Raw genomic sequence first — 15,876 nt, 5'->3', positions numbered from 1 at the left:
CTGGACTTTTCCATGACTTTTGCAGGGAACAAGCAGTGCAAAATGAGGAATTTCTGTGCTCTGCAGACTCCTGCCATTCACTCGCCTAGCCAACAGGAGGATGCAGGGAGCTCTGCACTCTTGCAGGTGCCTCCCATAGGCTGCCAGGAACATTTTCCAGCTCAATAACCCTCTAAACTGCCTGGTTTTGTGCCTCAGCAGCAGGCACTTCTTGGGTTCTGTCCAAGGGTCCGCCTGGACAAACTGTTTCAAAAAAAAAAAAAAAAAAAAAAAAAAAAAAAAACCTACCAGACAAAACTATTAGCGGATCACTTCCAAGCAGCTGAATATTTAAAGGCACAGTTTGCTCTTAGAGTTGCTCTTTTTTCCCCAATACTATGTTAAAAACTCTGGAAGGGCTTCTGTAGCATTTCATAACAGTTTTTGAAACCTACTTAAGGACAAAAATCCACTGCAATGCACCAGGCCTTCCCTCACTTAACTTCACGTGCCTGTAATCCTGCGCTCAAGTATCTTCCAAAGCGAAAGCCTTGGGTCTCAAGTCAAGCTGCATGGACTAAAACATTTCTGAAGCACTTCAGCGTTCCCATGATTAATATCTCCTCCACTGTAATACTCTACCTACTAGCCTTCTGGGGTGCATTAAGAAGAGCGTCTCCAGCAGGTCGAGGGAGGTCATCGTCCTCCTCGATCCACTGCAGCAGAGCACCATATGGCAAAGACACTGCTGAACATGAGTTCACTTGTTAGGATCACGCTGAACCGATTTTAAACTGGAATACACAACTTAGCCACTTACAACAGCAGCAGTATCTTAGTTTTAACGGTGACTGTCCACAGGTGATTTTGGACAAGGCTCATTTATTTCCATCTCTGCAGTATTTGTCATTAATTTATAATTTATTTCAGAATCTTTTGCCATCACTAATCACACAATTACAATATTACTTGCATATAAAACTTACTATTCTGCAATTATAGATTTCTGAAAATCCAAATTTGATAGGGACCTTTCTACCTCCACTGCAGTTTCAGGCGCAACAAAGCACAAGATATTTCTTGAGCACGTCTCTATTTCCAGTTGTTAAGCACACAAAATTCGAAGTATCTGCAGACATGGTCTTGCATGTTTGTGCGCTTTATTTTATACATGTAAGTACATAAATGTATAAATAAACATACTGGATGAATACACAGCATTCTTCCCACTGGCAAAAAAAAAAGTTTCTTAAATTTTCTTTGTTTTCCAAATTCCACATTGACCCTGGTAACACAAACATATTTATGTTTGCACATGTTTTGCATATAATATGCTGTTCTTTTCCTCTTCAAAGACTTCCAAAACTTCCAAAGGAATTCCTGAATCAGCAGAACTTTAAATTTGCATTCATTAAATTGGTCTCTTCTTGCTATTAAGTTCCAATTTGACTTTGAGCCTGACCACCAAATAAAGACCACAATTAAATTCTGTTTTTTAACAAAGGTTGACGTTAAGAAGTGATTACATCTTTTCCACTGCAAGTCACATGCTCTGCCTAATTTCTGTTGGCTCCACCATAAGATTAATGATAGATCTGACTTCAACATCTATGGCAGGGTCCCCAAATATAATTAGCTGTCATATTAAAAAGTCACCAATGTGCAAAGGACAAAGATACTCTGTAAAATTAAAATTTAACTAACCGAAACCACTTTTGATGTCAAGAACCTATTCTTAAAGTTAAAAATGGCAGAAATAGAAACAATCATCCTCTCCTCCAGTTTCATGCACATAATATCCTGTTTGCTACATAAGGTATTCTAGACAGTTGTAAATAAGAAGCAATAAAATAGTGACATTCAAGTGACACAAAATTACATACCTGGTTTCTTCCTCTACGTTTACCATAATTCCTTCGCACAAGGGCTTTATAATTCTCATTTTTCTTAGTCAAATAATAATACAACACGCAGTCAGGAACATTCTGAAAAGAAAAGGCAAGGAAAAAAAAATTTATTCCTACAAAAAAAACATATTTTTAGTATTTACACTCAACACGTCAAACTGTTCATTCTCTAGACTAAAACAAACAAAATTATAATGGAACTGCTTGCTTAGGAGGGAAGTAAATTCACACACAGTTATAATAAGAAAACCATGAATAAAATTACAGCGTGAAACACAAGGCTCTTATATTTAAAACATCCCCTCAGCTACTTCAGTCTGCAGGCCTTAATCTATGCTAGACAACTCGCAGATGTGAAAGCTTCTATTTACCATAAAAGCTGTAAGAAGCTCTGTTGCAAGTCTAAGCAAAACCTAATTCTCAATTACTTTTTACACTAGCTTCGCAAAATCAGCTCTGATTCATCCAGCAGTAGGATCCCATTAACTTGAAAGACACACGTAAGGTTCCTTAGAATTAGCAGTGGCTCAGGACAGCCAAACATAGCCTTATCTAAACAGTGAGATGGTTAAGGCAGCTTACATGCTTGCAAAAGAAAATACCAAAACTAAATAAAGTTCAATTTCTTTTTACTGCTGTTGGAAGTGCCATTTTACTAAGTCTTCTTAAATGTTTGCATGTACTAACTGTATTACTGATCAAGTATTATTACATCCTGTCAAGGCAGTAATGTTTTTTGGAACTATTTTTTTTTTTTTTTTTTTTAAGAAAAAACAACGTGGCTGGAATAAGCGACTTACATTTGGAAAGTTAGGGATCCCACCCCAGGCTCTACTTATATTAAAAGAGATCTTACCTTTCGTTCCAAGTAGGAAGCAATTAGACCAAAGTTCTTGGGATGTTGGACAAACCTTTTATAAATCAGAAATTATTTAAGTTTGACAACGTAATTCATAGTTGAAGCAGCAAAACAGTCTTCCAAACAATCGTTTCAACCAGCAAATCTTTGATTTCCACAACTCTTGGCTAAGTTTTTAAAGGCTAGTTTTTAAATTATGAACATTTCAAGCCATTTAAAACCTTAAGCACTTAAAACTAGCTACTGATTAATGTTAATGAGAAGGTCCACCTGCTCTTTTCATTTTCATCTTACCAGAAGACTAAGCACTTTAGAATGTTATTTTTCTACCTAAATGCATGTACAGTCTACTCAGTTGAAAAATAAATGCACAAGTATAAAACTTCTGCAACATTTCATTCACCCAGCTGAGAATGTTATCAAATACTACTGCATAAAATCTTCAACACTTCTGATTTAAATTACAGTTACTACGGGCTTAAGTGTCTGTCATTTGCAATATAATAAAGAGATAAAAAAGATGATTACTTTTCCTTAAAAATCTCTTTCTCGTGGTCGGTCCAGACATTCATGAACTGTCTGTCTTTATAAACTTTCATGGGATCCTCCATCAGACCGTTCATGTTAATAAACTTTACTCGTCTTTGTTCTGCATCAAACATCATGGGAGGAATGACAGAGAGTTGACGCATTTGTTTTTCATTGTTCTGCAGGAAAAGAATAAAGAGAAAAATAGTAAGAAGCATTACTACTAATCTTTATAGTTCTTGAAGAACCAACTAACCAGAAAAATATAGGACCGATGTGATTGAGAACTATAATCCTTACAAGAAACATGTTAAACTTGTTTCAAGGCAAAGTTCACATGGCACTATCAAACCAGACTAAAAAAAAGCTTTGCCGTATCAAAAAGGTAAACCCTCTTTTGTTGTGTTTCTATATCAGAGAGTAGTCTCACCTCCTGCTCAGAAAGTCCATCAATGATTTCAGAAATCTCATGTTCACTTCTAGCAATAGTTGCTGAAAGTCCAGCCCCTCTTTGACCAACTCTAAAATAAAGAGAAAAAAAAGTAGCAGTAAAGATAACGCGAAAAAGTTATATTTACAGATTTCGTACACAACAATGACAATCTCTCAAAAGTCTTTAAAACAGTGTTACATGGCTCCCAAATTAGTTAGAACTGTTCTTTCTTAAATAGTTTCAGAATATGAACTTAGTTTGTATACTTCAATTTTAAATAACTCCTAGTCTTAAAACCCATATGGCAAGTTCAAGAAAAAAAAAATCATTCAAGTTTTTTAATAACGTGATTTTTGACTCTGTATTCCAATGCACATAGGTATTACAAACCAAAACAGTAATACAGACACTTTGTGACTGAAAAATATTAAGTGTACATTGGTCTGTAGGCCAAAATTGAGCTTGCCAATATGAAGCTAAAGCTCCTATTACCTTACGTCCCAAACAACAAACCACTTTATGCACCTGCATAACTTCACTCAGTTGCATTGAGCACCAGAACTTAACTACCCTTTGCAAATTACCATTTGTTTACATTGATCATGACAAAAATAAGTTTTGATGGTCAATACAGGGGTAGGGGACAGGGAAGAAAAATGTATGTATCAGTAAAGAAGCTGAAGAAACCAAACTGACCAGGTGAACGCTGCTGATAAAGCTGTCAGGGAGGGACAAGAGTGAGATGCGAGAGAGTAGACTGACAAGAAGGAAGGACAGTTAACAGAGGTCCTTAAGAGGTGAAGTGAAATGAGCCTGATGACACAAAACACACTGGATGTAAGTTGATAAACATAAAATTTCCTGCTAAGCTGACTTAATTACCACTTTTATTAGAAATAATTATAAAAGTTATTGTAAGAATTATTTTAAAGGAATATTAGAAAACCATAGTAATACCTTTGAAATCGTTCTTGTTGTTCTCTCTGCTTCCTGATTTCTGGAAACTGTTTCTCGTAGTACTCTCTTGTTTTACTCTCCTTTGCTTTCCTGCGTGGATTATTTTCTATTCTGTCGACTTTTTTCTCCCATGCCTCCATGAGTTGATCATAACGTTGACAGATTTTCTGTTCCTGTTGAATTGCAAAAGTACACACACACACTAAACATAAATACACTACCCTGCTCAGTACTCATAACAAAAGTGGGCTTTGGGTATAAATATGCAGATATTTTTCTGCTTTTTATTTTGATGATGACATAAATGCACATAAGTTTTAACTATTCCACTCTAATTCTTTACTTCACATATAGCAGTGATATTTGGTTAACTATTACTATTTTCTTCCAGAAATCTCACATCCGCTACTGGGCTTGATTTATGTTTTCAGTTGAAAGGAAGAGATTGCAATAACTGCAGTATGTCGCCAACTTCAGTATTCAGGAGCTGTTCCTACAATAAAACACTAGGACCTTAGGAAGAAAACACTTCAAATTGAAGATTCACCATGAAAATGTAGTGACGCTTAACTTCTTTCCTTGATAAAGGAATGCTCTTTCAGACATTTTTTGATTCTCCACGCCATTTGGTACAATAGCACGGAAGAGAAAGCATTAAGTCTGTTAGTACTGGTATCTAGTATTTGATTAAAAATGCTGTCAGATTTCAGAACTGGAGATATGTCACAATTTCTTCAGAATACTATAGCTACTATATCAGGAGAAAGATACACATTATTGCATTTTTGTATATTGCATATACGAACTAGTGGCTTTCATGTAAAAATATGGTAGCATTACCCGTTGTTTTCTTGCGTGATTTCTTCTTTTAAAAAACAGTATTAACTTTTTTCTCATCACTTGGTTTCTGGAAAATGAAAATTGAAAATAAAATGAGAACTGCACAGGACTGAAGAACTTCAAAGCTACTAAAAAAACCCCACAGATTCCACATGCCAAATGGTTACTTTTAAACACAATTTGAGGAGTAGAAAATAGAAAATTCTTAGTGGATTGGTCATTTAGTCACTATTGTATTTTATTTGAACAAGAATATTCCTTTTTCTAGTAATCTTTAAGAAGAGATGGAGGGAAGCTTCCATCTTTAAGATAGACTTTCTTGCTCACTGCTGGAAGGATAACATGCTAAAATGACTATAGGTCCTACCAAACTTAAAATAACTGAACATATTTTTCTTGAAAATAAACTAAAAACAGGGTTTATGACTTGCTTTTAAGTTATGATGAAAAGTTAGTTTCCCTTTGCCATCAGTAGATATAGTTCATGTCTTGAAGCACTATTTCACAGAATAAAAATCTAAAGATTACATATTCTGGAAGCTTTTAAATATAGTTAGAGTATACATGTCATACTTTGAAACGAGACAAAATACAATTTGTTTTAGAATAGTGAATACTTAAGTCTGTTTAAGTTTACATCTTAATGGGCAAGATATTAAAGGGCAATATTAAGTACTTACGTTTTGATGTTTTCATGGTAGACCTTTGTGTCTGATGGTTGATTGTAAAGTGGCTAAAATTTTGGGTTAAAAAATATGTTTAATATTACTAATGCACAAAAATGCTAAAATTAGATAAAATACCTTTAATAATATTAAAATAATACGCCAGTGTACTCAGCCTGTGAAATGCAGCAATCTGCTGATCAGATCACTCAAGCTCTAATTATCACTACATTTAAACACATGCTAACATATATTTACAAAATGAGACTCCTCAAACTTAACTGCATTCATTAGTATACTGCAGTGTTATAGCTGAACACAGAGATGAAAGCATCTTTCACTTGAAATACACTTTCCAAATGTACTGCCTGTAACTACAGGAGGACAGGAGAACATCATATATATTGAATCTACGCTCTCTAGCTACACTACCTGCTCTCTCTATTTAATACTTGAGATATTCAAACAGCTCCTATATTCAGAAATGGACAGATATAAGAGCTCAAGACTAATGTAAACAGTTGGGCACCAAAGGGGAAACAAAAAGGTTTTACGCCCTCAAACAAAAAGATTCCGTCAACCACAATGTTCATGGTGGAAAGCCACATTGGCAACAGAGAAAAAACAAAAACTTACCAGTTCGACTTTTGGACCAAGACCTTCAAAAATCTTATGAGCTTCTTCTGCTTTTTTCTGTAAATAGAATTTGTTTTGTATAAAATCACTTGGAGTTAACGTGTCTACAGTGCAGCTGAAATCGTTTACTTAGGCCAGCTGCTAAAATCCTGTGTGACCAGATCTGTCCTTCTTAACCTACTTCTGCAACATTACCTCTGGCTGATCATGAAACCCGTATCTGAACTTTGCAGCTACTACTTTGATCTCCATATATTTGAGAGATAACACAAGCAGGACCTGACCTTCTCCAAGCTTCAAAAAGAACAGCCACAAAAATGCAACACAGCAAATATTTAAGAGGACGTGTGTACAATGCTATGACATACAGCTTTGAAAAATGAATTGAAAGACAAAAATTCTATGACTGCGGAGTGTGGGAGCGTGAATCATCATGCACATACACATATATAGGACAATGTCAAAGGTCGTCTGTATGCCACACCAGGAAAAGGCCTCAAAGTAATTCACATCCTAATGGAGGCAGCAGTGGCTTTCACAAGTTCATTTCAAGCCTATATAATCTTCCAAAGCCCTTCGTCAGTAAATAAGTCTATCTGAAATGATCCAGTCAAGTAGTTTGAACTTGCTTCTTCTAAAACAATAGCTCTATGTGCTAGCTCAAGGGTATAGATGCCCACAAAGAAAAATACAGGAAAAAAACAACCCACAAAGTATTTTTAGAAAGTATTCTGCTAAATTCTAACTTCTCTACATGCTATTTCCATCTTGAAAACTGAGAAATTTTTTTTGAACTCACAGCTGTACAAAATAATTATATAACAAGGGAGTATTATAACATCACTCTGGTAAAACAGTTTGTTTGGTCTCAAAATATTTCAGAACTGAACCCTAGCCCTATTACTTCAACCAGACTTTAGCCAGCTGCAGCTTAATATTCGAGTACTTGTGCTAAACTGGCTGGTTTGAAAATGAAAGCTGCAAATGGGACTGTCCCCAGCGCAAATGCAGAAAGAAAAATTCAAGACAAATTTCTGAAGCATTTAAAAAAAACAACAACCCACACACATGCACACACAGATTAGGCATGAGAGCCATAGATATGTTTCCCCTATAGTGCTTATAAAAGGGTCTAAGAATAAAAATGTCATGCAAGCATCTTTCTTTTAAAAAAGTAAATGAATATTGAAAGGAGACGAATGTGGGTGTTGGGTGTAGAAATTAATAAAATAACATAAAAAGCAAAAATAGCCTCACAAGAGGGTATTAAGACATAACACGTGTTAGCACATGGGATAAGACTCACAACCACACTGGGGCAACCTAGAAAGCAGGCTTACCCGATTTTCATCGTAAATAATTTGGACAATACTGCGGTGTTTCTGTTCCACGGGAGGAGGGGAGACAGGCCTCTCTGGCTCCGGAGGCTTAGCAGCTTCTTCTTCAAGTTGTTGCTAAGAGACAAGAGAACGAAAATCAGCCACCCGCACCATGTTACCCTTAGCAGTAATTAGTCACCAGAGATAAAACATGCATCTGATCAACAGTTGGTAGTGCCTATTATTTCTAACACAGAATGAATGAAATGGATTTAATACCAACAGGGATGATACAAGGCTATTTTTGCATGACTGGTAAATATTCTGTTTACAAGATTCACCTGCATTGAATCAGATTTTTTTATGTTTAGCACTTCAGGCTATTGTAGCATTATAATTCATCAATATTTGATTTTCAACAAAGACAGTAATTTGGGAGACTAGCAACACCAAAGCTGCCTTCCTGCAGAGGAAGTAATCCACAGGGCTGCCTACATTACACATTTAAATCTTAATAGCTGCTTATTTTCATATTATTGCTGTCTTATTTTTTAAGCAAAACTAGAGAACTCCTTCTAACAACCCACAGAGAGCACTATTCTAAATATTTCATATCAGAAGTAGATTACTCTATATATACTGAAGTTCCAAGATTACCACAATACCAAGCAAGCAAAAAAAAAAAAACCTCCTTGTATTTATTTCCGTGTTACACTCCAGTGAATTGCTTTTGCATGCAAAACACTCAGCAACAACTTCATTTTTGAATTGTAAATGTACTTCACTCACGTTGGCAACAAAAACCTTTGATGAAAGGGGTCCATCCTGCCTTACCATGTTAGCTGGGATTTGCTATACTGCCACTTAAGAACTCAAAATCTAAAATCTCTGCAGATTACCAAAATAACCACTTCTTGAAAGCAACAGCAACTCAATGTTGTGATTTGTTGAAAACAAATCACAGTACACATACAAAAATGAGCTTTCAAAGAAGATATGCATAATCAAAAGTATCTGTTGATTTTGTGTAAACAGAGAAACAAATGAATAACAACAAATAAAAGCAAAAGACCCACCAAGTATCATTAACACATACTCTGGTAGTTAGTAACTTCTTTTTTTCCCCTCTCCTAATTAAGGTCAATTTACAGGCCATTAAAATCAGAGGTAATCAAATGCTCTAAAAATATAAGAAGTTACTATTCATGCAATCCAGTTGAGTGTTTGTTACCGACAGACCTTCGGGTTAATAAATCCTACAGCATAATTCATATTTCCTACATAGTTCCAGGACTGAATCTTAAACCCAGCACTCCTTTCACCCAGATCTTGGAAAGTCAAAGCAGAAAGAGGGGGCCAGGATTGTGTTTTTGTATAAACAGTCAATGAATAACAGATGCCTAGATTGCAGGGTGCCTTTAGGTAGCCACAGCTGCTATTGGGAAGGCAGCAGCCACCGCCAACCTTTGCGTATCCTGGCTGAAGTGCAGTTCTTGGATGCAAAGCACAGCTAGGATGGGAGGTTAAAGAAAGAGTCTATTTCTCCTTTCAGTTTTCCGATCTCTGCTTATGAATACTCCAACTACACTTTCCTCAAAGATGACCTTGGCTCCAGATATTAGGATCTGTTGTCCTTGTGAAAGTTGCTGATCCAGGAGCTTTTGTACAAACCTTGGTTTGGGAAAAAGCAAAGGATTCTCCCCTTGCATCAACTGTGAAAGAGGAAAGATGAGAGCCTGCCTTCCCCCAGCAGTCATCGTCCATTTGAAACTCTAGTCATCACATCGCCCTTGTTTTATTCGTCATCTAACAGAAGTTAGCAATAGAACTCAGTTCTGCTGCTAACATTGCTGCTCTGTGCTTTCAGAAACATTTAAAACTAGCTTGTATCCAACCTATTTAAAATTAGCTTCGTACTAGGAAATAAAAATATTAGTGCCTGCTAAGCTTACTTGCTTTTTCTTCAATTTAAGGATTTGCTGTTCAACTTTTGCAATCTCACGATCTACACGGTCCATGCTCTGTATCAATTCTTCCTTTGACAGCTTTGAAGGTGAAGCATTCTGGTCCTCCCCGCAAGGCTGACCAGAAATTGGAGAAGATGGTCCCTCATGCTTTCCTCCAAAAGCCGGATCCTTTCATAAAAAGGAAGAAAAAAAGAAAGAGTGAAATAAGTCATACTGATAACATGAATGTTGACTAATGAAACTAACACACATTCATATATAAACCTGTAAGAATTTCCAGCTATCGTTAACCTACGCAGCTCTTTAACAGAGCATTAATACATGCCTTCAATGACCATGTCTCCTGCCATGGAGGAGGAGAGGGTGCGTGTCTAAGAGCTCATATGTTCATATAAAAGACATTTGTCTGCTCAATACATGTTGCACCGAGAGTCAGTATCTACCTGCAACAGAGAATATCCACACCAACCTACAGTGCCCAAGATTTACCCCAAATAAAACAGTAACAGGTGGAATTAATCTGTGCCTACAAACTGATTTATTTTGGATACTTAAGGAGGGGGAAGAAGGGAATATCTTGATGATTTAGTGTAGTTATTCACTAAAACTAAACTAACCAGACAAAAATTTTGTTTCTGCTTTTCAATTCAAAACTTCTGAGAAATGCATGCAATTCATACATTTTACTATCACCATTTTGCAGTTGAGGTTTAAACAACTTTAGAGCACAGCAGCAACTTAGAACTTCATCTCCTCTTGAACTAGCACAAAACAGGGCATCTTTCCTATGATTAAAGTGTCAGCTATTTTTTTAAATTCTTTGAAGGGGGGAGAGGGGGAAAAAAGCAACAGCCTGATTTCTGGCCACAGTTTTTGAAAGTGTGCGGACTATTTCTGGGCTTAATGGCCTAACAAGCCCAAAGGAGAAAACAACAACAACAACAAAAACCCAATTTGAAAAGAATTGATTAGTTTACCACAACATACAAAGTTTCACCTTCAGAACTGCAACAGAAAGTCTCTTTACCTTCTTAATATCTGCAGATCTCAACCCTTCTTGCAGAGGATGTACTAAAGGCAAGACAGCAGCTGCACTGACACGCTGAAAGTGGGAATCAGAAACTTGTTCAAGACGTGGTCGCTTAGATTCCAGTGAATCATGGTCTGTCTGAGATGGACCCGGATGAAATGGCTGTTCATATCCAGTTCTCCTTTCCTGAGGCCTAATACACAGAAGAAAAATTATCAGAATACAGATCTTAAACACACAAAAGCTACTTTGCTCCTTCCAGTTCCACAGGAAAACTTTTTGCAAGTCACTTTAAATCTGTAAAAATACAATAGGTAAATTATATTGAAAAGTACAGTACGACATTCTACAGAAGACAGATGACAACACTTAACCTATTTCATGCTTGCTGACAAATTTTAAATATACATAGAATGCCCAAGATGATCCATGAGCCTATCTGTCTCAAACCTGATCTACACTTCAATGTCTTTACATGACAGAAACTGCCTATGAGCCTGAGTGTCTATACTTGAGGGTCATTTGAAAACTCATTCTTATAAAAAAAAGGAAACAAAACAGCAGCCTCACTAGCTTCTTTACAATGCAATGCACAGAACGCCCATAAAACAACCTCATATGCTTCAATGCCTTCTTACGAAGTGTTGCTGAAGAGCTGACAGTAGCTCTTCTATTTTGTCAGCCCTAACGAAAGGGCCTTTACAATCCTACAAAGGGGAAGGAAATTCACTTCTGCTACAAACTGAAGTTTGAGACCATCTAATGCTACTCTGTATCCCAGCACTAAAACAGAACATTACTGGCATTTTGATTAAAGAAACATGAATTCAATGCAAGCCCCAGATTTCATTATCACGAAGCTAATTCTGGCAATCTTCTGATGAGTTTCTAAGCTAGACCAGAATCTACTCAGAACCAACTACCTCAGACAAATGTCCAGAATAAAATTCTACCACTAATACAGCACAGCAAGTTACTCCATGCAGATTTGCTACTATTTACAAGCGCATCACAACACAGTAACGCACCAATATAACAAAGAATCAAAGTGCACAAATCACACAGTAACCTCTCTCCCCCAAATACAAGTATGTTCCTATAATCCAATTAGTCTTATTCTGGTCAGTACTGGCTTTTTTAATTTCTAAATCTCATATTCTTTGGACATACCACAGGATTCACTTTGGTCAAGTGAATTGTTAACAGGTTCAAGAAATATTTAGCTCCTACCAGCCTTATAGTAACAACTTACTTTTGAATATTCCTCAACACCTGCTGTAAAGTAACCTGTTTTATGGAGAAGACAGATATTACTACTGGGGATACCAACTGCAACACTATAACTAGTGGCAGGTGCCCACTATACACAACAACAGGAACGGTGTAACAGACCAACAAAAACAGCATTTGTAACATGATACAAATTTGTCAAATGCCTTATCACAAGGCTAAACAGTATCGTGGAATCTTGTGTGCCTAGAAGTTACATTTTATGCCACATTTAAGTGCTTTACAGTTATTTTACAACTGAAAAACCCTATCAGCTCTGCTATTTCTTACCCACCTAGCCACATAAACAGGTTCTGCTGAACAGACAAGCTTAATAATATTTTTGCTTGTAATCTAGGAAATATGACAGGTAATATTCACACCATAATGTTTCTTAGACTTGCTGCTTCTACTCAGCAAGACTGAATTATCCAAAGTTACAAATATAACACATTCTTAGCCTAAATAATATTAAAAATAGTTTGCAAATGCACTTGTATCTCAGAAGCTGGCTGACATGATTTTTATGAGAGGTGTAGGGAGAGGTAGCAGCTATTACCTCCCGTCTATGAAACAAACACACTACTTAAGCCAAAGAGAAGACTTACTACTTAAGCCAAAGGGAAGAATTTTGCAAGAGTAATAAAAATGCAATAGATTTTAAACTAGGTAGTTCTACAAAAACACCGCCTCAAACGGTGGAACTCAAAAAACTTTCTACCCAGAAGTCTAAATTAATTTTATAGAAAGAACAGCCTCATAAAGGATACCTCTTAACAGATTTCAAAATAAATATCCTTACCTGTCAGAACCCGGGTGAAATTCAGAAAGCAAGGAAGGCCGTCGCCGAAGTTGCTGCTGCTGTTGCTGCTGCTGCTGCTGCTGCTGCAAGAGTTGAGTTGCCTGACTGACCTCCAGGTGAGACGAACGATAATCGGGAACCGCAAACTCCTAAATGAAACACAGCTCTGATGTCAGCAAGAATAAAGCTGCAGTAGGCAAGATCAAATATGTTTAGTACCATGAAATCATCATTTCTAAATATATTTTTTAAAAATCTGGTCCAAATTCCAAAAGCCTTGCTCTGGCCCATAACATTAAGCTGATAAATGGCAGTTTTATCTTCCTAATGATTTTTAAAGAGAATAAACATGCTGACAATTCCACCTAACATATTGGCAATTCCTTACAAATTTAAAAGATTGCATCATTAGAACACCTAAAACAGTATTCTTTAAGATTAATTTTTCACACTCAAGTCCAAAGGGGCACAATAAGGACATGTTTCTGTAACCCTCAACACAATTTCCTCCATTAACACTTCAAGACATTTTTACATCAGATGCCATCCTTAGCACTAAAAGGAAGTTGGACAAGATGCATCTCCTAATCAATATAAGCTAAGGTGCAAGACAACTTATTTGTATATACACATCTTTGACCACTGTTTTTAAAAATGATATGCTAGAACTAAAATGATATGATCTGTTGGCATTAATTGATGACAAGCTCTGCCAGACATGCCCAGAAAATTTAGTTTTTACAAGCTATCTAAAAATAGAGAGCAGGCCACAAATTTCCAATTCTTAAAATTTCCTTTCAGTCATACATGTAGAACAAAACAAATCCCAAGTATCTGTAGCAGAAGCAGAACTTCATTAAAATGGGGAAACCTGAGCTGTTCTAAAGCCACCAGCCAGCCCTCCGCAGGCCACCACACCACACAGCACACAGAGGCTGAATAAAACGCTCAGCAGAAATGACCAGGCATGAGATTCTTAGAAATCCACTCTCCTAATCCTGCCTAACAGAACCCTGGCAGCTGGAAGCCGTCAGGAAGCTGCTTCAGAGAACATTCAGAGTGATACGGGTTTCTGTTCTTCAGATTTGCATTCTCTGCCCTGCCCCCAGATTTTATCAAGCACTATGTCAGTATATCCAGAATTTAGCAAACACTCTTACCCTCCTGGAAAGTTCCTGAGCCCAATTGCAGATTATTTTCTCATCCAAATCCAGGGCCCACAAATGTCCCAAGAGTCCAGTCTCTCAATGGATTTGAGCCACTACACCCAGAACATTGTTTTCATATGAAATGCATACTAATTGTAGACAGGTGATTTGCCTATTCTTGGAAAATCGTTATCAATCTAGGTAGATCCAGCCACATCTGCATTGCCCAGATTTAGTATGATGACTAAATATTAATAAATTAAAGGAAAACTAAAAGAATTATGAGCTAATGAATTAATTCAAGTTAGGAGAAACCAATGCTAACAACAGGATGCCTATATTTGTTCTCTATGGAGGAAAAAAAAAAACAAAACAAAAACAGAATTATAAAACTTAGCATTCTATCAAAAAAAAAAGAGTCAAAAAGCAGATAAAGATTTTTTTTTTTCCTCAAGTTCAACAGAAATCTAATGCTTTCAGTAAAAACAAAACAAAGAAGTCCTAACCCACCACTATTTACCTAAATAATCCTTGCAGCAGCTCTGCTCAAGGAGCACATTTCCTTTTTTGTACTTACTTTGTACTTACATTTGAGTTTTCAACATTAAAAATAAAAGCAGAGGAAGAATCAAAAAGACTCAGCCTACCCAGCAGACAAAGTTATCAATATAGCCTCTTCAAGACAGTAGATTTCCATGTGTTAAATAACAGGAAATACTTCAAAGCTCATAAGACCACATATCTAGCAAACTTAGGGTACCCTCACAACTTCCCAAGACCACAGTCAGTGATAGTCATCGATTTTAGTAACGTTAAGCTTATAGTACTGCAGGAAAGGTTAATTCTTTTTGAATCAACACTTCAACAGAAATGTGGGAGCACTATAGTGCTACAGACAACACTTTGCAGAAGCTACATTGTAGTCAGCTCCTCAACATTCAAAGACAAAACACTTTTGAATAAGTAGGCAAATCAACCCTGCTGCAAGAGTCAAATCCAAGGTTTTTCCAAGCAGTTTTACCTGGTCATGTTGCTCTGCAGTTACTTCTTACCTGCTGGTGTCGGGTGCCAGGGAAGGTGTACTGGACAGAGTGATTAGGATAACGACTCTGTTCTGTGCTGAATGCTCCTTGGTTAGGAGGGTAGCCCGAACTTGACATTATCAGAGAAGAAGTCTTCACAAAGCTGTGAGATCAAGACCAGCAAGCAATCATGTTTCTAGGAAACCGCCTAAAGGAAAAAAGATCACTGATAAGCAGTGAAGTACCAGATGTACTCACAATACATTACAGCCATAGTCACCTAAGCAAAACAACCATTACCAGTAAAAGCTTTTTCCTGATGTATTTATTTAATAGGTTACTCTAGTCTAAAACATGTTAACAGGCCTTAAATGAGCTCAAAAATAGACATGTCAGCATTGTCTACACAAAGATTTGAGGATTATATTGTCAAAATACATCATTTTGCCAGTTAGGAGGATTTTAAAAGAAAAGTAGGTCACTTAGATGTTAAAGAGGTTATAATAGTCTATAGG

General features: G+C 36.7%; 1 protein-coding gene across 5 annotated transcripts in view; it reads right to left on the bottom strand.

Moving 5' to 3' along the window:
• The window catches only part of NCOR1 (nuclear receptor corepressor 1), a 61,068-nt gene that overhangs the window by 34,596 nt on the left and 10,596 nt on the right, over positions 1–15,876 (bottom strand). For all 5 annotated transcript variants that reach the window (XM_026036990.1, XM_026036992.1, XM_026036991.1 and 2 more), the window contains exons 3-15: positions 15,392–15,569; positions 13,192–13,340; positions 11,118–11,313; positions 10,076–10,258; positions 8,145–8,258; positions 6,805–6,861; positions 6,184–6,236; positions 5,504–5,570; positions 4,664–4,836; positions 3,704–3,794; positions 3,274–3,452; positions 2,743–2,797; positions 1,863–1,964 (exon numbers count right to left, since the gene is read on the bottom strand). In XM_026036990.1, the coding sequence (XP_025892775.1) occupies positions 1,863–1,964; positions 2,743–2,797; positions 3,274–3,452; positions 3,704–3,794; positions 4,664–4,836; positions 5,504–5,570; positions 6,184–6,236; positions 6,805–6,861; positions 8,145–8,258; positions 10,076–10,258; positions 11,118–11,313; positions 13,192–13,340; positions 15,392–15,499 (1,527 nt within the window). In that variant the 5' untranslated portion in view covers positions 15,500–15,569. The remainder of the gene's footprint in view (positions 1–1,862; positions 1,965–2,742; positions 2,798–3,273; positions 3,453–3,703; positions 3,795–4,663; positions 4,837–5,503; positions 5,571–6,183; positions 6,237–6,804; positions 6,862–8,144; positions 8,259–10,075; positions 10,259–11,117; positions 11,314–13,191; positions 13,341–15,391; positions 15,570–15,876) is intronic.

The sequence above is a fragment of the Nothoprocta perdicaria genome, unplaced genomic scaffold (assembly GCF_003342845.1).
Source record: "Nothoprocta perdicaria isolate Ctin4 unplaced genomic scaffold, notPer1 scaffold_189, whole genome shotgun sequence".
Lineage (NCBI taxonomy): Eukaryota > Metazoa > Chordata > Aves > Tinamiformes > Tinamidae > Nothoprocta > Nothoprocta perdicaria.
This window is presented reverse-complemented; position numbering and strand designations above follow the sequence as displayed.